Source organism: Argentina silus (genome assembly GCF_951799395.1).
Source record: "Argentina silus genome assembly, chromosome: 15".
NCBI classification, from domain to species: Eukaryota; Metazoa; Chordata; class Actinopteri; order Argentiniformes; family Argentinidae; genus Argentina; species Argentina silus.
In genome coordinates this window covers 18,316,724-18,344,684 of record NC_139669.1, presented here as the reverse complement: position 1 = coordinate 18,344,684, position 27,961 = coordinate 18,316,724, and the positions used below count along the sequence as shown (strand labels likewise).

General features: G+C 40.9%; 1 protein-coding gene across 1 annotated transcript; it reads right to left on the bottom strand.

Annotated features, from left to right (window-relative positions):
• Positions 1–9: 9 nt before the first annotated feature.
• scai (suppressor of cancer cell invasion) lies at positions 10–27,771 on the bottom strand. Its single transcript, XM_083686771.1, has 18 exons — positions 27,650–27,771; positions 22,493–22,566; positions 20,663–20,794; positions 15,541–15,636; positions 14,617–14,703; positions 14,172–14,270; positions 13,269–13,365; positions 11,694–11,792; positions 10,827–10,979; positions 10,506–10,607; positions 10,312–10,413; positions 10,009–10,087; positions 9,486–9,585; positions 9,014–9,095; positions 8,018–8,090; positions 7,246–7,419; positions 6,975–7,075; positions 10–6,565 (listed from the first exon to the last, which is right to left on the bottom strand). Exons 3-18 carry the CDS (start codon positions 20,767–20,769, stop codon positions 6,419–6,421), a joined length of 1,698 nt encoding a protein of 565 aa, XP_083542897.1. The 5' UTR covers positions 20,770–20,794; positions 22,493–22,566; positions 27,650–27,771; the 3' UTR covers positions 10–6,418.
• Between the last annotated feature and the right edge of the window lie 190 nt (positions 27,772–27,961).

Sequence of the window (27,961 nt, the reverse complement as noted above, 5' to 3'; positions counted from 1 at the left end):
GACGCTTGATAGACACATTTTATTGCCATGTGTAGATGCGCCATACCTTGATCAAGTAGTCATCTGACCGTCTTGATCCCACAATGAGTCACATGTTAACACCAGGTATAAATAAGCGCAAAGTCACAATGTTTTAACTTTCATCCTTCAACATCAGGTTTAGTCAAGTACCATGTGTAGAGTTTGTTCAACTCTTCCAATGACTACCATTTATTTTGCGATTGTATATGAGTGATTCAGGGATCGTCCAGTGAGACAGAAGACGTGATGCGCTAATGTGGACACTGGAACATTCCTGCATGGTTTCGCATTGAGCTGTTCCGTTAACTTTGTTTGGCAGTGATAACCCCTATTGGAGCTGAGTTCATAAAAATGGTAGAAATGAGCGTTGAGTACAGAATTCGTAGTGATACAGCAGTCCAGTCCAAAATGATAGAATGAAAGTAAAAGCAGTTGGAATGAAAGACAGTTCTACGAGGCTTTGCGGAAACAGTTCTATGAAGGTGGGTCCATTAAGTTGAGACAAGCCAAGGTACCCGTTTGTGCTTCCCAGTGAGCAAGGCTGCTTGTCCCATGTGGTCTGGTCGCTCATGCGTGCATGCCCTGTGCTGCCCCTCTTAAACATGGACACATGCTCTAACCAAAGAACATAGCAGAAATGTCACAACAGTTAATGTTCACAGAAAAAGGATAGTCTAAAAAGTAATGTGTTGGTTTGTTTATGTGTCATTTGGTTAAATTCCACATCGGTTTAGGACACATTGCAGTAGCATTCTGTCCTGAAAGCGGGTTGCTGTTTGAGTTGTGCGATTATTGTGGGCAGATATGGTTAATGAAAAAATGACCCACGCAAGACTCTTATCAAAAAGGGGATCAGGATGGGAGGTGGCATGAGGGACATTGGAATGGATCGTTTTTAACATGCCTTTCACCAACAGCACAATAAATAAATAACTAAGGTCATTACTCAATACAGTAATGCAAGTGCAATGCTACTATTAGTTATTATCATCATTATCATCATCAACCAATAAACATAATAAAAAATATTACTGCAATTGACATGGAAGCAACATTTTCCCATGTTGAAACAGCTCATGCTGTTAGTGTTACAATGGGGAGAACAGTGGCAGTTTCCCCCCCTACGCTGCATGTCCTTGGAATGTACATTGGGTGAACTGGTTAAAATAACTTGGGGAGGGGGGGGGGGGAGGTTAAGAGGATGCACAGTTCGTTAGTTCAATCATTCAATTGCTATGCCAACTATATTGTTTCACACATGTTCTACAATTAACTAATCTGACACACATACAGTACTAAAGACAAAATCATCTGTGTCATATACGGTTATTTTTACACTGTCTGTGTACATACAACAATATAAATACTAGCAATTATATATAAATATACACACATTTAAAATCTTAACTATTTTCTTCAACTTGTCTTTAAATTAGTCATTGATACAAAAATCGGTTTGTCTATTTTTTTTTTTAATTACCACACAACATAAAGGGGTATTAATTCCCTTCAAAATACCATTTGATGTGATTTTCCATTTACATTGGCTGTAATTGGTTCACCCAGACAATCTTAAGGTACCAAGTTCCCTAAAATATTTAGCAGCCATATTTTGTTTAAAACAGTATTGCCATAGGGCCCAATTCAGTCTGAAAGCAGGTCTAAATCACCTTACAGACCCTCACTTTAAATCCCTATTAAGGCAGTGAGTGGAAAATCACATCATATTGTACTTTTAGGGGACTACTCCTTAAATCTGGGTTTCAGAGGTCAATTTCAGCACTAGTCAGTTCCATAGCTACAATAGATGGGGACAGCTGGAACAGACCAATCAGACTAACGCCTGGTATACATTACACAACTTCCAAAATCGTCATATTTGCAAAAATCTTCACCTCTAACAGTGTGCATCTTGTTGGTGCACTCCCCAAGAGGGTTCTTCCACTGCATGATTTAATGTTGAATTGACATTTGCATTTGATCAAGGACCATGTCATCACCCATAACGAATGGTACAACAACAAGAGACAGAAAGACACAAGACGTTAAAATGCAATGGCGTGTATGCCGATTAGGGCTAGCATAGGATCATATCTAGATCATATCTAGTAAAACCACAATTCTGTGTTGAGAACAGAAGCATACTACTGGTCACCACTAACTTGACCTCAAATATCACCATTGCCAAACCTCTGTCAATACATAACCGTGCAACCACCACCTCCAAATTTGTTTAAAAATAAATTATCATCTTCCTGAGCTAGCTAACCGCTTGTACTGTTGCGGGCTGGAAATTCCTAGCTAGCTCACTAAACTAACTTAGCTAGATGTGAATACACACACAGTCACCGAATAGCTAAGTATTCTATCGACACATTTTTTCTAAGTGAAACGATTCATCCCTGTCACAGCGGGTTGAGGTTTCAAAGAGCCCTGACATAACGCACTCCACAAAGAACGGACAACACTATTAAACTAGCAAAGCGTAGGCATTTGCTGGCTCCAGGGCATCAATAGTTCAAGTCTCAGGAAGTCAACGTTAGTGCACGATGCCATCTTAGACATCTGCTACATAAGGCATGGATAGAAAAAAAAACTAAAACTAAAAAAAAGTGCTCCTTCTTTTGAACGTTTATTTACAATTCATAAGAAAAGTGGTCAACGGTCCCTCACTAGTTGTTGGTAAAAGCTGAACATCTCATCAGTTTATTTCCTCTACCAAGTTGCTTTTTAACTGGTCTAAGGGTACTTACACAGCCCTCTGCAGATAAATATATGACTGTGCTGTCGTTGGTCGTAGCCTCTGCATCATTTAATATCAAGATAACTCTTTTGACGCACTTGTTCTCCGGTCAATATAATGGCACCCATCAAATAGTTGACTCTTCAACTCTTTTTTGTTACTGTTACTATAATCGACTGATAGTAATCTTGCTAGCTAGCCCTAATGCAGATGGGGCACATGCGCTTGACAGGCAACAGCAGAAATAGTCTCCTTGTGATATGAAATCAGCGCAGTAAAGCGCCAATTTGATGATTTGCTCATGGTTTTATTGGCTAGCCGAACGTAAAGTTTGTAAACACACTGGCGTGATTCTTTCCCAGTTCTCCAGATCTCTAAATATCTGCTATGATCTATATCCACTTCAAACATAAAATGCCCACATAAGTATTCCGTTCTCTGGCAACCCCAGTACCGTACTTTGAAAGTCGTGTGCTTCACTTCTGTAAATGGATGAAGCTGATGCAATTTTCAGCTGAAACACTGTATGCCATCTAAAACTAGTTGAATGTAACAGTCAACAATGTCAATAGTCAACACAATGGTTTAAAATAGCAATAACTGTATTGATTAGCTCTCTTAGTTTGTATGAGAGAATAGGACACTTGTCCAATGACATCCAGAACAACCTCCACAAAGCAGCTCTGTTGACCTCTAGGGGTGACCCCACTGCCTAAACCTCATGTTTTTTTGTATGGACTGACTTGAAGTTAAGTCAAGTGAATCCAGCTCAGCTGCAACCCACTGAATTTTAGTTTACGCTATTGTACGTGGTTGTCATAAGTGTCAGATTTCATTTGAAGAACATGTATATGTCGTTGGCTTTTCATTTTCAGACGGTTGTTCTAGATTGTTGATAATAAAAATGTATGGGGGGGAGACATAACATACTGTACATTTATTTAAATGTACAGTGTGTAACCTAATTTCTTAACAAAATTTCAAAGTTGACATCCAATTTAGATGAAGATTTTTTTAGTGTGGCCTTTTTAGAAAAAATATTTCAGAAAAATATTCCACCTAACCTGATGACTAGGTTATTATTATTATTTTACACAAATGTCACTTTCATCTAATGAGTTGATCTCTGAATTGGAGATCAATGTGAATCAGACATGAACTTAGTTTGAATAAAGCCATGGCATATTGTATAATGCTTAATCATAAAAAGACAAACTAAATTAAACTAAACTATAAGTCATAACTCTTCAATTTAAAAAAGAAGTGTATCACATCTTACACATTTGAGTTTAAGCCCCAAGGTCAACCATGACCTCCGTTCCCCTGTTAAACATAGCTCTCTTAGAAAGACTGGTCCTGCAAATGAAGAGTTTAACTCCAAAACACTATGTCCATTTGTAACATTTCAGGACATATTACATTTATCATTAAATATTCATTACAACCTCAAGAATATCATTATTATTTTAGCAAATAACTTAACATCACTACTGTGTTTTTAAATGCATCATAAAGGGGATTTGTTTCATGACGGCAATCATTTTATAGAAAAGAAAGTAGCCTACATTTTTGGAAATGGTGGATATAGCGTTTTGCAACAAACTCTTCTCATACTAAACAGTACTTCCAACCGGTCTTTGCACTTTTTGTTAAGCAAATAAACTCCCACAGGGCACAAATCGGTAGATAGCTCAATGGTAATTCACGCTAGAAATTTGAATGGCTAAGCAGAGCCTTTCATGGCCAGTTCCTGGATGGGAGACCTGAGGTGACAAACGGTAGGTAGATTTCTGAACAATAGGAGATGCTATATTTGAATAATGGACACAATGTTGAAGACACATTTAAAACCTGACATTGATTGCCACTCAATAATGCAATTTGTTTTCAACAAAAAAAAGATTACAACACATTACATAGCTATGTTGAAAGTAGGTTGATGTAATTACATTAATAATTTCAGCAAGGTTGATAAGAGGTTAAAGCTTCAACCTAAATTCAAGCATAGCAAAATTGGTTAAAAAAACATGCAGTAAGCTTATGACTTTTTGCAAATCCATTGACTTTAAAGGGATGGTTCAGCAGCCTAACTTCATGTTTAGGTGAAATGTCATCTTACCCTGATCTGTTCTCATAGGCCAGTAGTGAAAGATTCTCTGGTTCTCTCTCATTATCTACATTGCTACCGCAACACAGGCTAACAGTTAGCAGCCCCGTCTCCAATAGATTAGCAACATTTAAATGTCAACATTTCCTCAGAGAAACTTATGTGATGCAGTAGCAAAGTAGATAACAGAGAACCGGAGAATCTTTGGTACTGTCCTATGAGGACAACTCACGGTAGGATATTTAATCTAACTGAAATTAGGCTGAACCATCCCTTTAACATGTACAGTAAATTCCACATCACAATACGTGGAATTTGTAACATTTGATTTGACACATTACGTGTAATAGCTAATACAAGATTTGTGAACATATAGGCTTACGTTCTCTTTTGAGATGAACTATTGTTTGGGTGCTGGCATTGTGGCTAAGCGTTAACGCCCCGGACAACAACACACATGTACTCTCTCCCTGGAAGGTTCTGGGTCCCCCCCGCCTGGCAGCCTGCCCCTCCCCTCACTCTCATCTGTTCCCCTCTTTATTTTCCTACTACCTCAATAATTATCAATTCAAATATGAAAGGGGAGTGGAACTCCACTCCTTATAAAAACTAAAGAAAAAAACAAAACAAACAAAAAAAGAGTTCTGTAACTCTTCAATTATTTGGTTTCTAAGCCAAAACTTGGAAAATAATGAGCTAAGTTAAGAGACTTGAGATTTCTACCTTAGAGAAGAACCAAAACGCTGACACAGACAATGGCCTGTGTCCATCCTCTTCCTGAATTAATAAATAGTGAAAAGAAATCCCTAAAAAAGTTCTAGAATGTACGTTTTGCAGTTCGCTGCCCTCTGTGGCCACACTGAAAATTAAAAGCGTAAATATACAACGTTTTTTTTTATAGCAGCAAATTATGTACATGTCCTTCTAGACAACCAAAACGTAAAAATGTAATGGTCAGCGCTCAACCTTGACAATTTGATTTTAAAGACGATAACTACATTGTTTAAGTTCCATTTCTCCAATTGAATCTCCTCATCTTCTGACTACCAATTTATCGTAGGCATTTAGAGCTTTTTAAAAGATACAAATCGTACATCCTGCTCCTTTAACTCTCTTTTTTTTTTTTGAGTGCGGATCAACTACATGCATTTTAAGAAGCATCCATCTGGAGTCATTGCAGGCAGTGTTGTCATAAAATACTATGTTCATTTATTAAGCCCTAGATTGTGTCCTGTACCCTCAACCAACCATGATACCCATGTGTTAGTTTCAGTACCTTTTTATGAGAAACAACACACGCAATGACATGCTCGTCTCACTCTCTGTGAGCTTATGGGTATAAGTTGGTGACTTTGTCTATCTTTGTGTATATTTGCATGTGGCACGGTTTGCCTCTACATGTGGCAGTATGAACTTATTCAAGATCCAAATGTAAAAGAAACTGTTAAGGTGTATGTGTATAAGAGGTAATTATATTACCTCTGAAAGATGGTTACGGCTCTCCCGTGTGCAAGTGTGTATGTGTCTGTATCTGTGTTTGTAAACGGTCAGTAGGTATCCAGTGTGCCGTCCCAGAAAAGGCTCTGCACATCCAACATGGCTGCCAGCTCCAGAACATGCTTCTGTAAAAGGCTGCTCTCCAATATCTCCTGTTTGGGTAGCTGAGGGTACGACTCCGGGAAGCTCCTGGACTCCTGCAGGAAATAGACAGAGAGCAGACTATTACATGTTGCCACCTAATCACCATAATTGCCATAAATAAAGGGGTACATTATCAACAAGACACACTCTGTAGGGAATGTTGTCAGCAATTCCTTAACAGCTGTGGGCTGCTTAGTTCTAGTTTAGCCATTCATGGTTTTGTAGCATTTGGTTTGACTTAAAGCAATTGTCCTAGTGATTTTGTTAATATAGTAAAACTATTACTGCAGAAAGGAGGAATTTCTAGTGCTGCTTTATTTACACAGCTTTAGTCTAATTATGATTAGTAAATTAGCAGTTCTCTCAAAATTAAGACATATAACAAAGGCAAGAGGAAGCTCAGACTATTAGCAGAGCTTCAGGAACTAAATACCAAGAATGCGTAGAAGGACAGTGCTTTACCCGGAAGAGCTTGTGCAGTCTCAGTACAGCTGAGCAGAACACAAAGCGGATCAGCAGCAATCGAAGGAACTCATCACCGTAGAACTGGAGAAAGGCTTGGTCTGGGAAGACATTTCCAATAGGACTTAGACTTTTTTCTACTTTCATCTATGGAGTCTTATAAAAATGAAATAACTCGGACATGTAACACACCAAGCATCACAGTCTACTGTTTATGCATGGTACTGATCAGATGTAAAGATTAATAATGTCCAAAAAAGCTGTGCGATACCTATGGCTCTGGAGCGTGTTATCATCTGACCGATATCCCGGTAAACCTTGCGTAGAAACTCTTGAGCCTTCTCCCACAACTCTTCCCTCACGCTGCTCAAACCACACACTGACAGGAAGGCCAGCAGGGGGCAGTAGAGGAAGAGTGTAAAGAGGCTGCCATGCTGTGATTGATCTGAAGAAAATGAGAGGTGCAATCATTGATTCATGTTTCAACCAAATGGCTGGCCCACCACTTATTTTGGTATCAAGTTGAGATGGGGCTGTGGAAATGTGACTATTCTCAAGAAGAATCAGTACATGACATGGTTTTAAACACACTTTTACAAACAATGAAGTAAAACAACCTTATATATGAGAAGGCAAGACAGCTGTACTGAGCTCATAAGGCATTCATGAGACATATTCTTTGAGAATCAATGGGTACACTTTACATCATACATTTAAAATGACCATTGAACAGCTGTCTTTCTTTCAACACTACCGAATCAAAGTCTCTTGTCAGCCCTAAAATTCAAAAAGTATTAATTGCTGGATTCCATGGAAAGAAGAAGTCTGCTATATAAGTAAGTGAGTATCAATACACAAAGGCACTGGAAGACGCATTGCACAAAGGCACATTGCACAAGTTCAGAGCCATTTTCTAAGAACATACAGTAGTAGATATTTCACAAAAGGTGCATAAAATAGCAACCATCTAATTGAGACAAATAACCTACTCTTGTAATACAATAAATATTGCATTAAAAGCAGTAAGTAAAAGACATAATAACCTGGTATGCTCTTAGGATACACTGTGGGAGATAGAAGGCACACCAGCGGTTGGCCAAAGAGATTTGAGAAATTCTACAAGGAAAGATAAAATAAAAGTTTTAATCTGAGCATTAAACGCAAGTGCTGGTCACAGTAAAAAAGAAAGTTCCTACAGTACAACAGCCTATATCATCACCCTTTAACAAACAACTGGAGATCTTACCCCTTTAGATTACACTCTATTCACTCAGAACATAACGGGTACCACTGTATTTCACAGTACAGTGTAAGGAGAATGAAAATGGTTGAACATGGGCTTAGTACCTTCAGTTTTGGCTTCAGCTCCTAAATAACTTGTAAAGACCACAGATAATTATACTGGCACCATTATTGAACAAAACAAACGTTGTCAGTATGTTTAGGCTATTAACAGGTGAACTAGCTTCAGAGGGGAAAAATACATTTATTACGGTTTGTTTTAATTCAAACAAAATAGTGTCGATTTATTTCAGAAACTACATTGAAGGCATTCTCATTAGTAGTCACCAGTTTTGTTCAGATAATTGTGTAAAAAAAAGATTACATTCACGCACACCACTGTTTAAGGGATACTTCACTTGTTTGCACCTTATAGTCAGATGGTTCCTTACTCTGAAAGTAGTCCATGGGCCAGGAGAAACTGTAATCCATGGTTCAGAGTTGTTTAAATAGCCACTACTAACTTCAGCTAACTTTATCACTCAGATGGACTTGAATTAATGTATTGTGTAATTTGTTTAACACATTTTTACACTTGAGGTAATTGTAGTTGAAAGTGCTTCAGCAAAGGGGGTGAATACCGACGCAATCCGGTCTTCTCTTTGTTTCTAATCAATTTGAGAATGATTTTAGACCCTTGATTTCACATTTGTACGTTCATATGACTAGATTTCTGTTCCATTTTCACACTAAATGATTACCATCACCATAGCCAAAGAGAGGCGCAGGAGTTGTTATGAATTGTAACCCTCACTGACCTTGTAGGCTGCGCTGTTGGAGGAGTCCACAATGACAAAGAGAGGCTTCCGGGTAAAAGGGAACAAGTCTCCGGGGTGAAGGCTGAAGCACAAATCAGTCAAGTGTCATTGTGTGAACATACGCATGACACAAAAAATGTCATTTTTCCAATTGAAAGGGAGTGAACACATTTTACAAGGCTCCGTATCTACAACAGCTTGCCGGCTCTCTACTCCATGCTGCAGTGAGAATAAACTGCCTCCGACGGTTGCAATGTCATGCACATACAGTAAATGCAGGGAATTTGGGGAAAAAAATGAATTCAACGCTATTGATCTCTCAGGATTTTGGCCAAATAAAGATATTTTTCACTAAACCTTTATTTAACGAGGAAGACCCATTGAGGTCCACATCTAATTAGGTGTGTCCCGTGTCCACCAACAGCTGACACATGTACGGAGGACAAAGCTCTCTGTAAGCATGTGTTCTTACCAATGCATCTCTTTCTGGGCCTGGTTCCTTTTCTGCACCGTCTCCCCGTTCACCACGTCACGGTTGGTGTTGGTGAGGACTCCTCCAAAGTCATACGGCCCTGTTGGAGACATGTATCTGTTTGGTCTCGTCTAATCACTCAGACAATTCTCTTCATTGAAAACTGGTGGGAACACTTTGCATTAAGGTACCCTTTGTAAAGGGGTTATAAATAGTTCATAAATCATTTATAACCAGTTTATTGTTCAATTATGAACCATTTACAAACAGTTAGAAGTCATTCGTTTGGATTGTTCGATATTCACTTTGGTGCTTGCTAAATAATAAAAAATGTTTTAAATAAATGTAAAGTGTTACCAAACTTATCATGGCATTTCAGACCATCTTTAATTTCATTGGATGGCTTAAGGTTTGCACCTAAATGTAAGATGAATATTGACAAACCCCTGATTATTTTCAGGGTATACCCAGTACATTAAAAGTTAAAAGAAAAAACAGGGACAAGAATAGAAGTTAGATTTACCCTCATAATCCAAGCGTCCGGTCGGGAATACTCCAGTCGCTGAGAGATAGACAAGCAGCACACTGTTCGCTGGCAACTCCTAGAAAACAACACCACTTCAAAATCAGCCAAAGCAGGCCTGTTCAAATGTGCCCTGATTCTGATCCTTGAACATTTGGTGCTGTGATCCCGCTCTAACTCAAATTGAAAAACATTTGAATTTTTCTTTTGTCTTTAAGCAGGTGTGGGGTTGATGAATACCAGTGGAACATTTCATAGAAGATGAAGGCAGAGCAGACAGGGGACAGGCAGCTGGGTACTGACCTTAAATGAGGCTGACAGGAAAGTGTATAGCTGGCTAAATGTGGGCTTGTATAGCAGATATTTGTGAGGGTTTTCTCTCTTGGCTGGTTTCTCAATGGGTTCCTGTGAGGAAAAGAATGAAATCTGAAAACTGAGAACAGATAACCTGCATGTGTCTGTAGAGCAGTGGTGTGTTCTACAGCATTCTCTCTCACCAATGTTCCAGGTTTAGATGTCTGTGTGGCCAGGTTAACTGGTTCCCGCTCCAAAGCTTGGAGCATACGAAACATATCGATAGTTAGCTCACTGAACTTCACCTGTCAAAAAAATAAAAAGATACACATTTAGAATGACAAATATATATTTAGCTTGGGTGTGTGACTTAAATTAATCCAACATATTCAATAATATTGTAATACTATACGGCGGCGGGGGGGGGGGGCTAGCTCGATTTTCTGCTTTTATGCAAAATGGTCTAGGGGTCGTTTGTGGGCAAGACTTGAACCTGAACCTGACTAGAATAAGTAGGTGGACACCTGGTTGTTACAGTTGCCGATGATGAGGGCGTCTGCCAGGGTGAGCTGGCCCACCACCATGCCCTGTTCCAGCTGAGGTGTGGCCCCCTCCTGCAGGCGGTTGGATGTGATGATGACCGTATTGTCATCGTTTAGCACCATCACTGGGTCTGCCTGCTCACAGAAACACAGACACACAAACATTAGACACTAAAAATAAAAAAAATAGTTCATCTTCACTTTAAATGAATAAACGATCGACAAATCATGAACATGTACGGACATCGACAAAGCATCCATCAACAGTTATAAGCCTCAGGAATTACAAAACATCATACACGTATTTCTAAATGCTTATTCATAAAAGTAAGTCGGGGTTATTAAGTTTGGCTATTAACTTAATATTCTAGCTGGCTCAACTGTTTCTCTTTACTGTGCTACGTGCACAGAACTTATGTTGTCATCTATGAAAATAAAGTTGCTAAAAATAAAACGTTGGGATTCAGCCCCATTTCTCTGTCTGATTATTTTGTGCTTCATCCAACTTGTTCTCGTTGAGAAACGTGCAGTAACAGTGGAAAAGTGGTAACAGACAAAACCACACATTCGATGCTACGCTAGAACAACCCTAATGAAAGGATGACTGGTGGTGAACATGGTTGAGTAAAGGGCATCGGGTTCAAATCCAATTGAAAATGGCACTGATTTGGACCAATGACAGCTCTGTAAAGCACTGTGGGCTCCATCATAGGTCCTAAGATGGACATTTTCTCATTTGTGATTGGTAGGAATGTTTCTGGACATCACAAGTTATCTCTACAGAACTTCCAATTGGAACAGTGATATTAAGAGTCCAGGCCCTTGGGTAGATACTTTGGGGGGTCTGACCTCCACAAAAGCTGCCACCTCCTGTAAGACCAGGTTCCATTCCAACTGATCCTCTGTGTTGAATCGCTGTGTGTAGTCCTCGATTTCCTCTGACAGCTCCTGCAGGGGAAGACAGACATAAGATACTACGCACGCACAGACACGCAAATACATATTTATGATGACTTATTTCTGAAAAGAGACATGTGGGCATCAGCAATAGTTTATAAACTAATCTCTACTAGGGGTGTGCTAATCTGGCGATACCCGCATCTGCAATCCTATCAATTCACTGAGGCTTTCTACTCATGATCAGAGAAAATGAAACATGCTGAAAATGCTCAAATTGCTAACACCGGAGAATATAAACTAGCTGTGGGTCTAAACGGCCATCACAACACATCAAAGAGTGCCTCCTTTATCCCTCTATTAAAAAGGGATACGTCAGCTTGTTTTGCTATATTTTCTTTGTCTTGTTGTTTTCTCAATGATTTCAATGAAGCACAACTCGGAATATATGCAGGCAGACCCCCCTGGATTTTGACAGCTTGTATTGGTTACACAGTGTGGTAAGTTGTCATGGTGACAGCTTGTTTTGGTTACACAGTGAGGTAGGTTGTCATGGTGACAGCTTGTATTGGTTACACAGTGAGGTAGGTTGTCATAGTGACAGCTTAGTAGTTCCACCGCTGAATGGATAGATGAACACATCACTTCTTCTTACTAAATGTTTCTGAATCCTTGCAGTCACTAGAATGCCCATTCAGTTAACACTGCCAACATTCTGCTCATTGGCATAATGCCATGCTGCTGTGAGGTATATCAAATACCGCTCTTTCAAAGCCGACCACTTTGTCCAGCTGCTCACATTCTCCTTGCTCATGGGCTGTGCGTTGACTGTAGCTCATAAGATACCTCACTTAAACTCTTCGCGTTCTGCCAGGCTAATCACTGAAGTAATTTATTCTACATTTTGTCCCAATTTCTGCATGAACTTTATATTGAGCCGTGTCATCCTACATCAAATGTGTTCAGAGCGGTCCAGTTCAACGCATGTGAAGGTCATATACTGGTGGTCCACCGTTGACGCCGTTTGGGACAAAATAAGTTAATTGCAATTACAACAAAGAGATACACTAACCCAAGATACACATTTTGCATGCTGCAATGTTACATTAGTTGAACCATAACCTTTGTAATATAATCTTATTTGATGGTACAAACATATTTCTTCACACATATTTTCTATATTCATTTACAGATAAGGAGTAAAAGACTGAGTAACCTCGTTCCTAGGTCATTGCGTACAGTGCATATAAGCCTTGAATAACAAAGACTCAAACCTGGCCTTAGTGGGAGTGAATTTACTGAGTAAAGTATGTCAATGTGTCATTTCAGCTAATCACACGACTGCCAATGGCTGCGACCGGCAGTTTCTCCCGGTCTTTCTATTGGGTAAATGAAGGCCAAGTTTGACAAGTTGGTTCACCAGACCTTCTGAGCATTTGTGCGGAAGTGTCTGGGAACAAGATTAAAGATTGCGAGACTTTGGGAAACTCAGGACTTGATGTTTGTTCACCTTCTCTGGTTCCATACCTTGACCAGGACTTTGACCAGGTCCATCTTATTCAGCAGTAAACAAACGACTATGTAGCGGGCGTAATAACGAAGCTTCTTCACCACCAGCTCAGGCCTGTCAGGAAGGGAGGGGGGGGGGGGGAGAGGACAGCAGAGAGGAGCTGTTACAATCAAAGCAGCAAACGTCAACTGCAGGCACACCGGTGTTCCTATTGAAGGATTGATATTGGTAACAATTGACGTAATAAATTAATGTTCCACAAGAGCCAGTGAGAGAATAGTATAGTATTTCTGGCTAATTAGCTACCTAGGTTTACAGTGGACAGAATGGCTTCAATGTTCCCAACCAACTGTATGGCAGAATTAGATCATAATTTGTAAGAGTTTTTGTTGCATTATTTCACAGCAGGAAATATGACAACAAGAGAAATTATTTAAGTGGTTTAAGCCCTTGAGATCCACCATCTTGTTTTCAAGGACGTCCTGTACTATATATGTTTCTATGACATTACAGCATTTCATAGAATCAGCCGGATGAAGGAGAGCAACAATAGAATAAGAAAAAAAAAAGATGAAATGCTTAGAACAACAAATGATAGTTACTACCTCTAATACATAATAACAGTATATTATATATGTGGCCTATATGTGGACAGTAGGCTGTGCATCAAGTCAAGATAACATTTGCGTAATTATGTCATTGCAATTATTTGATGCTGTATTATTAATGTAGGTAGAGTCTAACAAATGAAAAATGTATCAGCTAATAACACATATTTAATGAAGGGCCTAACTGGTGGAAAATAATTCATAATTCATTCACTCATGTTATTGCTGATCTAGAAAGGCTACCTGCAGAACAGTGTTTGTTTCTCTTTCCATGAATGTCTGAATCGGTCAATGGCCGTGTTGGAAACTCACCTGTCCTCCTTGTTGACCTGATAGTAGTAGGAGCGCTGGCGGATGGCCGAGTAGAAGGAAAACGCCTCGTTCAGGTAACTTGTTTCTGAGGTACGAAGGCTATGACACACAAAAAAAAAAGACATACAAATATTGTCACATATCAATACGCCCATGATCTGCGTGCTAAGGCGTTCGTATACAGCAGGCATTAGTAGAGATACACTAACCCAAGATACACATTTTGCATGCTGCAATGTTACATTAGTTGAACCATAACCTTTGTAATATCATCTTATTTGATGGTACAAACATATTTCTTCACACATTTAGTTCTGCTTTGCTGTGTACTCCATGTCTGTTAAATAAATAAAGTACGGTAAGAGCTTTCACAGTATGTCAGAAAGTGGTGTAGGACAAAACTCTTCTGGAGTTGGTGTGTGGTGCATTGGCAGGATTGCCTTACTAGTAGTGGTAATAGAGTTGGCCTATTTTGGATGCCACCTCCCCAATCTGCCATCTCTTAAGGCCGTAGCGATTGTCCAGGACCTGCCTGCACACAAGCCAAAAGAGAAGAAACGTTGGTTTAGAAATAAACATTGACACATTGACCAAATCACAGTATAAAGTAGACACATGCACAAAACTAAACCACAGATGTGAGCATGCAACCACAGTGGTCTCCCTGGCGACACAGATGGGGAAAATAATGGAGATAATAGATAACAATCTCAAATCTTATTTTATCATTAATGTGGGACAGAGGCCAGCAGATATCTCTTAATACATGCCAGGTCTCCACAACAAATTTTTACAAACTGATTTAGTAACATTATACAAACTGATTTAGTCGTGAATTTATCATTCATAAATGTAGACTATATGAGAGTGTTCCATAAGACACGGCCACTGGCTCATAGATGGTCAGTCCTTGCATCGATAGCTCAGTCTATGAATTTGACAGTGGTTACACTTCTCTAGCCCCTCCCTCAAGTGGCAGGGAGTGGCAGGGAGAGTGCTCTGCTGTTTGAATTTCAGATTGCCCCTTTAATTCAAAAGAATGAATTGGCACTTGATACAGTACCTTGAGAAGGTATTCACCCCCCTGCATAATGTTCACATGTTGTTGAAATGCATTCTTTTTTTCATTTTAGCAAAAATAATGATCAACATTTTCTTGCAGCGTGAAACAGAATCGGGCAATGTTATCGCCTGCTGTAAAAACTGTCACGCAACACTTTTTTAGTTTGTGGAACGTTTTTAAAGAAATTTTTTGGGCCAGATTTTTGCTTTTCATAGCCTCTTTGTGTTTAATTTAGCCTCTGTCTAAGAGCCTTCCACCTCCTCTCTCTAAGATCTGCTCTCCATAACTAAAAGGTCTTCCTCTGACCTGTGCTGCTGCTGAAACTTCCACAGCTTGGTGTAGACATCAAAGGTGCGTCCGAAGTACGACTGCCACTGTTTATGTCCATACTGAGGGAGATCTCTGTGGGGGAAAAGGGGTACGGGTGGGAGAGAGAGAGTGACGAAGAAGAAAAAGCTAACTAGAACTGCCAAATGGATTCCCTATGAGAGACAGATGGTCACAGTGAAGCCAGAAAATTAAGTTCAGAGCTTGCCTTTCATGAGAAAAAAAAACCCTAAAACAAATATGCTTCTTGACTTGTGAGCTATGAAGAAAAAAAGAGGGAAAAAAAATGTCCCAGGGAGAAGACATACATGTAATATTAGAAAAATAATAGAAGTCTTATTTTGCCAGATGGGAGTATGGGTTTCAATGGGGAAACATGCTTTTTGGCACCAGCCTCAGTTCTCTCCATAACCACATGTTATATCTGGCTTCAAAATCTCTCTCAGGACTGATCCCCTGGTTGAACCAGTCTGTCAGCCTGGTGTTCATCATCTAAGAACAGTTTCTTTTTTCCCCCCCTGTCAGGCCCTAGTAGAAATATGCTCTGTTGAAGATTCCCCTTTGGAGCCATTCTCTCTGCATTGGGCGTTCTGACCAGGTTTTTTTTAGTTCCCCCCCCCCCCCCCCCTCGCCTGAGGAGTGGTGTGTATGACATAAGAGTGTGTGGGCGGACTGGGCATTGTGCAGTGGTGAGTGAGAGGGGTGGTGATATGATGGAATCTGATGGTCTGCCCGTTAGGGCTGGGGCATAAGTCAGACACTTTGGCATTCATTTTGTTCTCTTCTATAGAATCCGGAAAAGTTTCAATCCTTGTTGTAATAGTTGGGAGTGTTGCCATCACAACATGTCTGGAGCAAAGGAAGAAACGAGTGGTTAATGGTGGACGGGGGGGCAGTGAAAACACAGGGTTTATTATGTGGGAATTACATGCAACACACCCCATATACCTGTGGGATTAACATTTTATCCTGCAACATCATCTTTGGCCATTTTCACCAGTATGGCCACGTCTACATACAGTGCCCTCCATAAGTATTGGAAAGAGGAAGCATTTTGTCTTCTTTTAGCTCTACACTCCCAACTGTTTGGATTTGAAATCGAAGTATTACTATGGGTTCAAAGAAGAGATTCTCTGCTTTAATTCAAGAGGGTTTTTTTTCTCAGATTGTGTTCACCATTTTGACAGTACAACCTTTTTTTAAAACATGCTCCCTCTATTTTAGGGCTCCAAAAATATTGGAAAAAAATCATAATGTCCAAATTAAGCACTCATGTTGAGTATTTGGTCAACAATCCTTTGCATGCAATAACTGCCTGAAGTCTGTGACCCATTGACCCCACCAGACGCTGGGTATATTCTCTGGTGATGCTCTGCCAGGCCTGTACTGCAGCTATCTTCAGTTGTTGTTTGTTTTGGAGGTCTTTTTTTGCCTAAAATCTCATCAGAAAATGAAATGCATGTTCAATTGGATTTAAATCTGAAGATTGACATGGCCAGTCAAGAACTTTCTGCTTTTTCGCCCTGAAAAACTCCCTAGTTGCTATGGCAATGTTTGTGGTCATTGACTTACTGTATGATGAAACGCCATCCAATGAATTTTGAGGCATTTAGTTGCACTCAAGCAGACGAGATGTTTCTGTACACTTCAACAGTAACACCATCAATTAAGACACGTCAGCCAGTTCTTGTGGCAGCTTTACATGCCCAAACCATAGCACCCCCTTCACCATGCTTCACAGTTGAGGTGGTATGCTGTAAATCTTTTTTATTTATTTATTCATTTTAAATTATGCCTCCAAACTTTACTCTGGTACATGATAACATTAATGTTATCTGTCCACAATAACATTTTCGAGACCTCTGCAGAACTTCTTAGGTACTTTTGAGCAAACTGTAATCTGTCCACCGTTTCACGCCCATCTCCTGGAGAGTGTTCCTGATCTGTGGGACAGTTGTTTTTCTTAATTATGGTCATTCACTGATTGCTGAGCTCACCACTTTTAATTATGTGGTCCTCATGTTGACACACACCAATAGCAGACTCCAAAGGCAAATGCAATCCCTAGAATCAATACTAGACATTGACAGCTCTCTTATGCCTGCGCAAATGATGTGACGGAACACACCCAACTAACCAGAAACACCCGTCAAGCCAATTTTCCAATACTTTTGGTGCCCTGAAATAGGGGGACTATGTATAACAGGGTTGTAATTTCTAAATGGTGAAACCAAACAGAAAAAATAAATCATTGAATTAAAGCTGAGAATCTCTACACTCAATTGACAGAACATTAGGCCCCGTCAGTGCATAGTAGGGATGAGCATGAGTAGTCTAACAGACTTCAGTATTCCTGACAGCCCAAGGTTGTACCGGAAAGAATGATACTGCGACCTATTTAGTAGGCATTTTCAGTATGCAAGGTTCGAATGTTTTTTTAATGCAAAATGAAGGAACATTTAGTAGCCTAGACTTAAAATGTTAGATTAGCCTTTCAATGTAGTATAGTTTCACTGCACACTAATCGGGAAGTAAATTCGGGTTTTAGTCCCACAATTCAATGGAGCACAGCTGTAAGGGAACGGGCAGCAGAACACTTTAACCGATTACCATGAAGCAACGTGGTTGAGTCATGAGATGAGGATTTCTCTGTATGAATGCATTGTAGCATGTTGAAATGTCACTTACTGCATACATTTTTATTAAACAGTGTGGCCTAAAATAGTATGTACTGTTGTATGGTTAGTATGCAGTATACTTGTAGTAATAAGGAGGCAGTATGGTCGTTCTGTCACAGTCTCCCAGAACCTCCTTCATCTATACAACTCCAATACAGTAGATGACAATTTATATGCAAATCAGACTTTGTATGAAGGTCCAATACTCACTGAACACTTTAATAGAAACACCTGTACACCTTCTCATGGTGGAGGTAGCGTAATGGTGTGGGGAATGTTTTCTTGGCACACTTTGGACCCGTTAATAACAATCAACCATCGCTTGAATGCCACAGCCTATTTGAGTATTGTTGCTGACCATGTGCATCCCTTCATGGCCACAATTTACCCATCTTCTAAAGGCTATTCCAGCATGATAATGCACCATGTCACAAAGCAAAAGTCATCTCAAACTGGTTTCATGAACATGACAATGAGTTCAGTGTTCTTCAGTGGCCTTCCCTGTCAGCAGATCTGAATCCAATAGAACACCTTTGGGATGCAGTAGAAGGGGAGATTCACAGCTTGAAAGTGCACCTGAAAAATCTACAGGAATTGCGTGATGCAATCATGTCATCATGGACCAGAATCTAAAAAGAATGTTTCCAACATGTTGTGGAATCAATGCCATGAAGAACTGAGGCTGTTTTGAGAGCAAAGGGAGGCCCTACCCAGTATTAGTATAGTGTTCCTAATAAAGTGTTCGGTGAGTATATATCGCTTTGTAGAAACACTCTACCGGCTGGTCAATTATCAGCATAATGGATACCATCACAGGGAGTCAAATGTTTGGGTTAGGATGATATTATACTGCATTTCCTTCATTGATTTACTTATTTGTTAACAAATTCCCATTTGATTTGTGACCATTTTTTTTTTACTCACACTCAACAGTTATTTGCACATTGTGTATATTAAGTGAAACAGATTTAGATTATTTATATTCAAATATCAACTATCTGACTTACAACATAATACAGAGTCAAGACTTCCCTGTCAAACCTTATCTGAACAGTTAAATGGCAGTTTCATTTTGCCACCCTTTCAATGTCAATGCCATAGGGTTTAAGACCAACCACTTTGATGGTAAAGGGGAAAATGTCACCAATGTGCCGGCCATATCTATCAAAATGGTTGCTTTTCACCATTACTTTGCATCGGGCAAAATTAGCGGCCATAGGATTTTCTTTCTCTCCTTGTACGGTGTATGACACAGTAGAATGCCACGCCAGTCTCTGCTAATTCAGTTTATCACAGGGGAGAGAGGAATGGGGGCTTTCATCACACTAAAGTAATGAAGCAATCAATTTCAACCTCTAAGACAACCAGTCAGGCAGGCATGGTTGCTGCTGTACACACACATATGGGACAGAATGAGAGAGAGAGAGAGAGAGAGAGAGAGGGGGAGGCAGAGAGGGAATGAGAGTGTGTGAGCGTGAGAGGGAGACAATCCAGCCTGCAGCCACTGACATCCAGCCTAAAAATAGACTACAAATGACTGATTAACTCAAAAAGAACCCGTTGGCTGAATGAGGTTTGGTGAAAAACATGGAATGAAACAAATCATTCTTCCCTTTTCAAGCTGATGTATGTGTGTGTGTGTGTGTGTGTGTGTGTGTGTGTGTGTGTGTGTGTGTGTGTGTGTGTGTGTGTGTGTGTGTGTGTGTGTGTGCATTGAAAAGCAATTTTGCAGAGCTGCTACAATCAAATATTCCACTTCGTCATATTGCCGTTTCAGATACTAACTCAGTACCCCGGTGCCGTTCCCTGGTGCCTTTGGGAAGAAATCCAAAGAGTTTGTTTTGCTTTTCAGAAGCCCTAAAAAACCTACAACAGGATGTGATTAAGATGCACAGTCAACATGAGGCTGGCTAGCTGGCTCGTTCACAAAAAGGCAAAAAGTTCCATGTGACAGAGGGTACCGCATCACAAGTACTTTAGAATTAAAAATAATACAGTACCTGTGGTTCTGGGACCAACATTTGTTTGGGCCAAGATACATTTGAAACCGTAGGCGTTGTGTTTTCATCCCATTTAAATGGATGTATCACGATGTTGACACTTGCACATCTCATGTTGTTGATGTCTGTGTTATTTAGCTACATCAGCCTGATGGCTCAACTCAGGGATGTAATGGTAAAGAAATGGGGCAAGTACTGTAGCCTCCAACTCTCAGGGGTTAGACCAATTTAGTCTCCACGTCAACTTACCCTTTAAGAAGGTTAACCCAGCAATCGACAGGGTTTCAAGAAAGATCCTTAGCAAATGTGTGTAGCCCACTCTTTTGAAGGTTTATTTGTAGTACATTATCTGCCTAAAGGAAGAAGTCAAATACAAACATCGCACAAAAGCAGACTCCCAACTACTGTAACCGTCAGACTGACCTCAGGCCATTGAAGAGCTGTTTGGACTTGTCCAGTAGGTAGCAGAAGTCTGTGACTGTCTTCCTCTCACCCAATGGGATGTCATCCTCAGCCCCAGCTCCAGTCATGGCCCCTCCTTCTCACCCCTGACCCCTATGGTTCAGAGAGGCATACATCACATCACATCAGCACAACACTCACTAAATACAGACACATTTATTATTCTTTGACAAGATCTTGGCAGACCACATATCGTCACGGTATGGTGACGATAAAATTGATTGCCAGCAATCTATATGTGAATAAAAGTGGATGCAGTTTCCACATGCAAATAGCCTTAAATTATCAGGTGCAGTGCCCTCCGTAAGTATTGGGACAGTGAAGCATGTTTTCTTCTTTTGGCTCTATAATCCAAAAGTTTGGATTTTAAATCAAGTTACTATGACATTCTCAGCTTTTGTTTGAGGGTATTTGTGTACATATTGGTTTCACAATTTAGAAATGATAACACTTTTTTTGTACATATACTGTTGTTTTTAGGAAAGATTTAAAAGAAAACAGAGTATGCTACTGTAGCCTTGTTGAATATTCAGTAAGTAAATGAACAAAAGTGTTGTTAAGAGATGCAAAATATATCTTACAATAAAAAAAAAAAAATTTCCAATGCAAAATCATGTGGTGGAGGGGACTATGTTTTAGCATCAAATTGAAGATTTTCAGCTTATTTTAATGAATACTGAAATAATATCGTCAACAGAGATTTCTGGCCAAGGTTATCGCACCATGAAATTATCATACTGGCACATTCCTAGTACATACGGTAGATGGCTACAGATTATATATTTATTTTTTTAATTTTTAAATATATGGTAGAAGGATGTTTGATTGAGCAGGAGCTTTGCGTTACGAGTGGATGAAAGCACGCTACGCTCCTCAGCTGAAAATCAAACGTGCAATGCCAAACTCATTGAGCAGACACAGGTAGCAAGACTTTTCACAGGTAATAATGCAACATCAAATGTCGTACCTGGTAAGAAAACACTCCTGAGCTTAACTCCTTAAAAATAATACAAATTGCTAAAACATTTGAAAAAAAAAGTATTGTATACCCAATCATCTTTAAAATGTCCAATGGTTATAATGACTGTTTAATCGCTAGTGATCAGGTAATAAAATATAATTTAGTCCCGAAAAGCGCTTTCTAAAATGGAGTGTCTAGAGGCCACACTGGTGTTTTAGGGGAGTGGACTCACCAATGTTCGACTTTCTGTCTCTGGTGGCTGCCTCTTTGAATCGTGCACACATGCAAAAACACAACAGCTGCAAGTCCATTTCGGGGGTTGTACTGTATTATTATTATTATTATCATCATTATTATTATTATTATTATTATAATTAAAGAGGATGTTGTTGTTTGGATGGTCAAACTGAATTTCGCCGCCATGCCCAGAGGTGGCAGATTTTCAATAGACTTACACCCGGCTCCTTTAAATCAAAAACAGTTCTTACTTTTAAATGCATAACAAAATAAGCATGACCAGGTATGAGCCATAGAAATAGAATTAAAAGAACAGGCATCCCCATTCAAACCAACGTTACTTGAAGGGTCCATACGACAGGAAGTGAAAGAAAAAAGAAAGAAAAAAGTTGGTACTGAATTTGAACGTTACCTAAAGTAGTGAGAATGTTCAATATTTGTTGGGAGGGTGGCATGTTTGCTGGCATCATATTGTATCTTGAGAGATATTGCAACAATATGAACGTTTTGATGCTGCGCAATCCTAGTTATGCTACTGCTGTTGTGAGCTTCATAATAAGGCAACCTGCATAAAGCATGTACGATTGACTTACCTCTCAGAACAGGGCTTGTCGCTTGTCAAGTCCAAGTTTACTTGCAAGTCCACCCCGACCAGTCCCTGATGCTCCTTAAAAATAATGGTTGATTTTGTAAGTGGAAAAGACCAGTAATCAATCCAGTACCTAACTATGAAGCTAACCCATAATGTAATGCTGCAGGTTTCTCCCTATACATGGATCCCCCCATTTTCACTGTACTACGGCATATAATAGCCTTGAAAAATGTGCAGGGATTGTGGCACCCAAGTGTTTAAAAGTAACTTTTTGATTAGCTATGGTATTGCGGGTTGATTTCTCCTGGCTGGTACTGGCCACTCTGTTCATAGCTTGTTTACAGAAAGTAGGCAAATCAAAACTATCCATAGCAAGTATTTAGTATTACTTCTCCATCTGACATGCCAGGATGTTATCTCAACGGTATGCATCATGTCACATTGGATTCAACACTGCCCGCCTTTCACCAGTATGTCAACTGCCACACACGACAGAGCAGAACAATTGATCTTCTGTATGCAAACATTAAGGATGCCTACACCGCCACATCACTACCACCACTGGGGAAATCAGATCACAAGCTGGTCTCCCTACAACCACTCCATGTGTTCGGAGAGAACCAATCAGAACACGCACCTTCAAGAAGAAGTCCCCCGAGACGGATGAGGCCATGAGGGACTGCTTGGATATAACAGACTGGAATATTTTCCAACAATCATATGGTGATGACATTGATGGGCTCGCACACTGCTACTCCGACTACCTGAACTTCTGTGAAGACATTGTTGTTCCCACAAAAACTGTTCGCTGCTTTCCAAACAACAAGCTGTGGATTACCAGCGATGTCAAGGCCCTCCTCAATAGGAAAAAGAGGGCGTTCAAAGAGGGGGACCTAGCAAAGCTGAAGCACGCACAAGGGGAACTCAAAGTCAAGCTGAAAGAGGCAAGGGAGTTATACAGAAGAAAGGTAGAGAGGAAGTTGCAGCAGAACAACGTGCGAGAGGTGTGGGATGGGATGAAGATGATGACGGGCATGAGGAAGAGCAGTAGCTGTGTTGAGGGAGGTCGGGACCGGGCCAATGAACTGAACCAGTTCTACAACAGGTTCGACCACCCAGCTGCGGCGGCCTACCCCGCCCCCTCTCCAGGAGCTGTCTCTGTCGGCGTGCAGGGCCATTCTACACCTCTCCCCCATCTCACACACCCCCCCATCTCCCAACACCCATCATCAAAGGCGTCACCGACCTCAATCACCAGCCATCAGCCACTGTCTCCTGGAGCGCCCAGGGACAAAGAGCCACCCCACCACCCACCCCCCCTCCCTCCCAGCCCCTCCCCCCTACAATCACGGCAGACCAGGTGAGATCGGGACTAAAGCGACTTAACCCCAGGAAGGCAGCGGGTCCAGACAAAGTGTGTCCCAGATTGCTCAAGACCTGCGCTGCCGAACTGAAAGAGCCGCTGAGGTACTTATTTGACCTGAGTCTACGTCTTGGTAGGGCCCCAACACTGTGGAAGACATCATGTCTTATCCCTGTCCCAAAGAAGCCACACCCAAAAGAACTCAATGACTTCAGGCCTGTCGCACTCACCTCACACATAATGAAAACGATGGAGAGACTGCTTCTACATATACTCAGACCCCAGGTTAGCCATACACTGGACCCACTACAGTTTGCATACCAGGAGAAGGTTGGAGTGGACGATGCCATCACATATCTACTGCACAGGACGCATTCTCACCTGGACAAAGGGAAAAGCGCTGTGAGAATCATGTTCTTTGATTTTTCCAGTGCTTTCAACACCATCCAACCCCTCAGATTGGGAGACAAGCTCCTGCAGATGGGTGTGGACGCCCACCTGGTATCCTGGATTACTGACTACCTGACAGGGCGGCCACAGTTCGTCAGACTGAAGGACTGCCTCTCGGACACTGTGGTATGCAGCACCGGAGCACCACAGGGAACTGTGCTCTCTCCTGTCCTGTTCACCCTGTACACGTCTGACTTCTGCTACAACAAAGAGTCATGCCACATGCAGAGGTTTTCGGACGATACTGCAATTGTGGGGTGTATCAGAGATGGGCAGGAGGGGGAGTACAGGAGCCTTTGTGCAATGGTGCAAACTCAACCACCTACAACTCAACACTACTAAGACCAAGGAGATGGTGGTGGATTTCCGTAGGTCTAAGCCCGCTCTGCTACCAGTCTCCATAGAGGGAGTCAATGTGGAGGTGGTCAGCACATATAAGTATCTGGGGGTACACCTGGACAATAAACTGGACTGGTCAGCCAACACTGATGCAATCTACAAGAAAGGACAGAGCCAGCTGTACTTCCTGAGGAGGCTGCGGTCCTTCAATGTCTGCAGCAAACTCCTAGGGATGTTTTACCAGTCTGTGGTCGCCAGAGTTCTCTTCCATGCAGTGGTGTGCTGGGGAGGAAGCACTAAGAAGAGGGATGCCGGGTGACTGGACAGGCTGGTAAGGAAAGCTGGCTCTGTTGTGGGAGCTGAACTGGAGAGCATCACTTCAGTAGCGGAAAAAAGAACTCTGAGCAAACTGCTCACCATCATGGACAATGAAGGTCATCCACTGTACAACACCATCATCCAGCAGAAGAGCTTGATCAGCTGGAGACTACGAGCACTGACATGCAAAACTGACAGACTGAGTAAATCATTTGTCCCCAGAGCCATACAACTATACAATATGTCAATCAAAGGCAAAGAGATGGACTTCTCTGCATAACCTCCACCCTCTGTATCACATTACTGTCCTGTACCTTACTGTTTCACCTCATTAATTACAATGTTTACTGGCTATGCTAGGCCTTATACACAGCCCCTACCTCCCTCCACCAGCCTGGACTAAATGCACTTTAAAAAAATAGTCCATATTTATTTAGCCCATATTTAGTTTTTTGTATTTAATGCTGGTCTCCTGACCTATAATTGCACTGTCTTGCCTTACCTTTTTGCACCTCACCAAATCATACTTGAACCATCTTGTACCACAGGGTCAGTCCCTGCCCTGTCACCCTTATCATACAGCCTCAGCACATCAATGTGGACTTGTCTGTTACTTAGTATTTAGTATATTTTTCTCAGTATCTTTATTCTTATCTGTCTATAGCGTTCATATAGACTTACTGTTTACAATCCTGCTTATGTTGTAGGTTGTATGTTTTATGTGTATGTTATGTGTGATGTCTCTATGTCTTTAAGCTACTTGGAACCTGAATTTCCCCAAGGGATAAATAAAGTTTCTATCTATCTATCAAGTCTGAAAATTCCCATGGGAATTAACGTGAATTGTTTTTTTTTAATTTAATTTTTATTTTATTTATTTTTTTAACATTGATTGTATTTGTCTCTGACCCTTTTACTCTTCCATTACAAATGAAAACAGCCTCTTTAAACTTCATTTAGGTTCACATTTTGAGCTGTAATAGAGTAAGATTGTAACATGAAGTATGACGTAACAATGACCTTGTAACATTGCTCCAGATTATCCCATTCAATAACATAATCTAGGCTAATCATCAGAAATGTCTGCTTCTTTGTTTACAATAATGGCAGTTAGCCCCATCACCCTATGGCTTACCTGCACACCGATGTGGAAATGCAGAGTACCATGGATATTAGTACCATGGATATATCCTTTTGGATATTTTGTGGGGCTGGAGAAAATCTCTGATGATGGAGAATAATGTGGATATTTTCAAAACTGGGATAAGTGATGCCCTAAACCGGTAAAGACACTCATGGTTGAATTAAGTCACAAGCTCTGGCAAGCCAATACCACAACACTCCATCTCATGAAATCATATGGCGTGTCGTGTCGGAGCTAGTGTAAACAAAGCTTGTTTGCAATTTCCTCTCGTGGCCCCCCGGGGAGCCAGAATTCATGTGTAGCTCCTTTAAAAAAGGTGGACTCAGCGATACCATTTGAAGTGGAATGATTTCAAGAGATGTTTCATCTTCACCCAAGTAAGGTGTTTCACCTGTTAGCGATTCTATAGGCATCTTGGCATGACCATACAACATCATGCCCGACTGTGAGGATGTCTAGTGAATGGCTTTGCCTCATGGTAACGAGCCTCTTGGTAGTCACCCCGCATATTTCGCGGCTGTTATATCACTGAGTCCACCTTTAAAAAGGGGGAAATGGGGAGCCTATCTTTGAAACACAATTCCAAACTTTGGTATAAATAGGTGTACAAAATGTACTCTACAAAGGAATGTCTAAGAAGCCATGCCTATTGATGATATTCGATTTGTTCTTTTGTTTTAATATTACAATATCGAAATGTATAGAGACTGAATTGCAACCGATGTTGGCCTCACATGACAGGCTACCTTAAGGTCTCGGACTATCACAACTCCCTTTGTACAAGCTATATTTCAGTGTCGTTTTGGAGTATTAAACCATTTGACTAGTATTCAATGAGGACCTGATCAGAACAATTATGTGGACCGTTATTGATAGCAATAAGATAGGCCTACAGCGGCCCCTCATTGACAAGCGGTAGAAACGCATGCATCAACTCCCCTGTCATCTCCGCAGCAGTGCGAGAGCAGGGCTGATGAGGATTTTAGTTGATCCAACTTCATCATTTGACGTTTTAGGACATAATCTAGTTAACGAGTCCTTTCGCTCGGCTGTGGAGTCGTCGATGTGAATTAATGCGAGGTTAGAATAGAAGCGTAGAAACTACAACTCTACCGCGTTTCTACCTGAATGTGATGCCGTATTTAAAGCAGCCTTGACACATTACACGTACAGTTCAGCACCCCTCCATCATCGCAACTCATGCATTCCACCAGTTAGCAACCTAGCCTTTGCTTAGTATGTAGTTAGCTAGCTAGCTACCGTTTTCTTTCCATTAAGACAGCTCCCGGTAAGCGTTCAAATTGTCAGTCAGGTAAACGAGCCCATTCCGAATTGGCAACGCAAAACACGTTGTGCTAATGTGCCTGACACTCCCCTTCTCACACCAGACGAGGGTAGATGAACGAATTCGCTAGCTCATAAATAATCAATTCACCTTTGCTAGCTAGCAATACAGCTATAGAACCTATGAGGGAAACCTTAGTTACGTTCAAAAAAATTATTAATGTACTACTGCCTTACGGGGCGAGGCTTTGGCTAGCTACCTGATTCAGGCTCCTGCTGCGCCGAACTCCCGTCCTCAGGGCAACCGTATCCAGGTGTACAATGTAAATGTATTCATTATTAGGTCAGGGCATCCAATACAGCGCCGCACCGTCATTTAAGCTAGCTCCAGCTGTTGACTCCGCTGAGTAGACGCGGAGCAGAGCAGTAGTAAGGGGCCTTTTCAGGAGGTTGGAACGTTACAGGACATAGAAACGGGATGTGTAGAACAGGTACGACCAGTTATGTGTCATGTGAACGATGGGAAGTCGTATCGGCTCTATGTTTGTATTTCTATCTGCAACGTTCTGAAC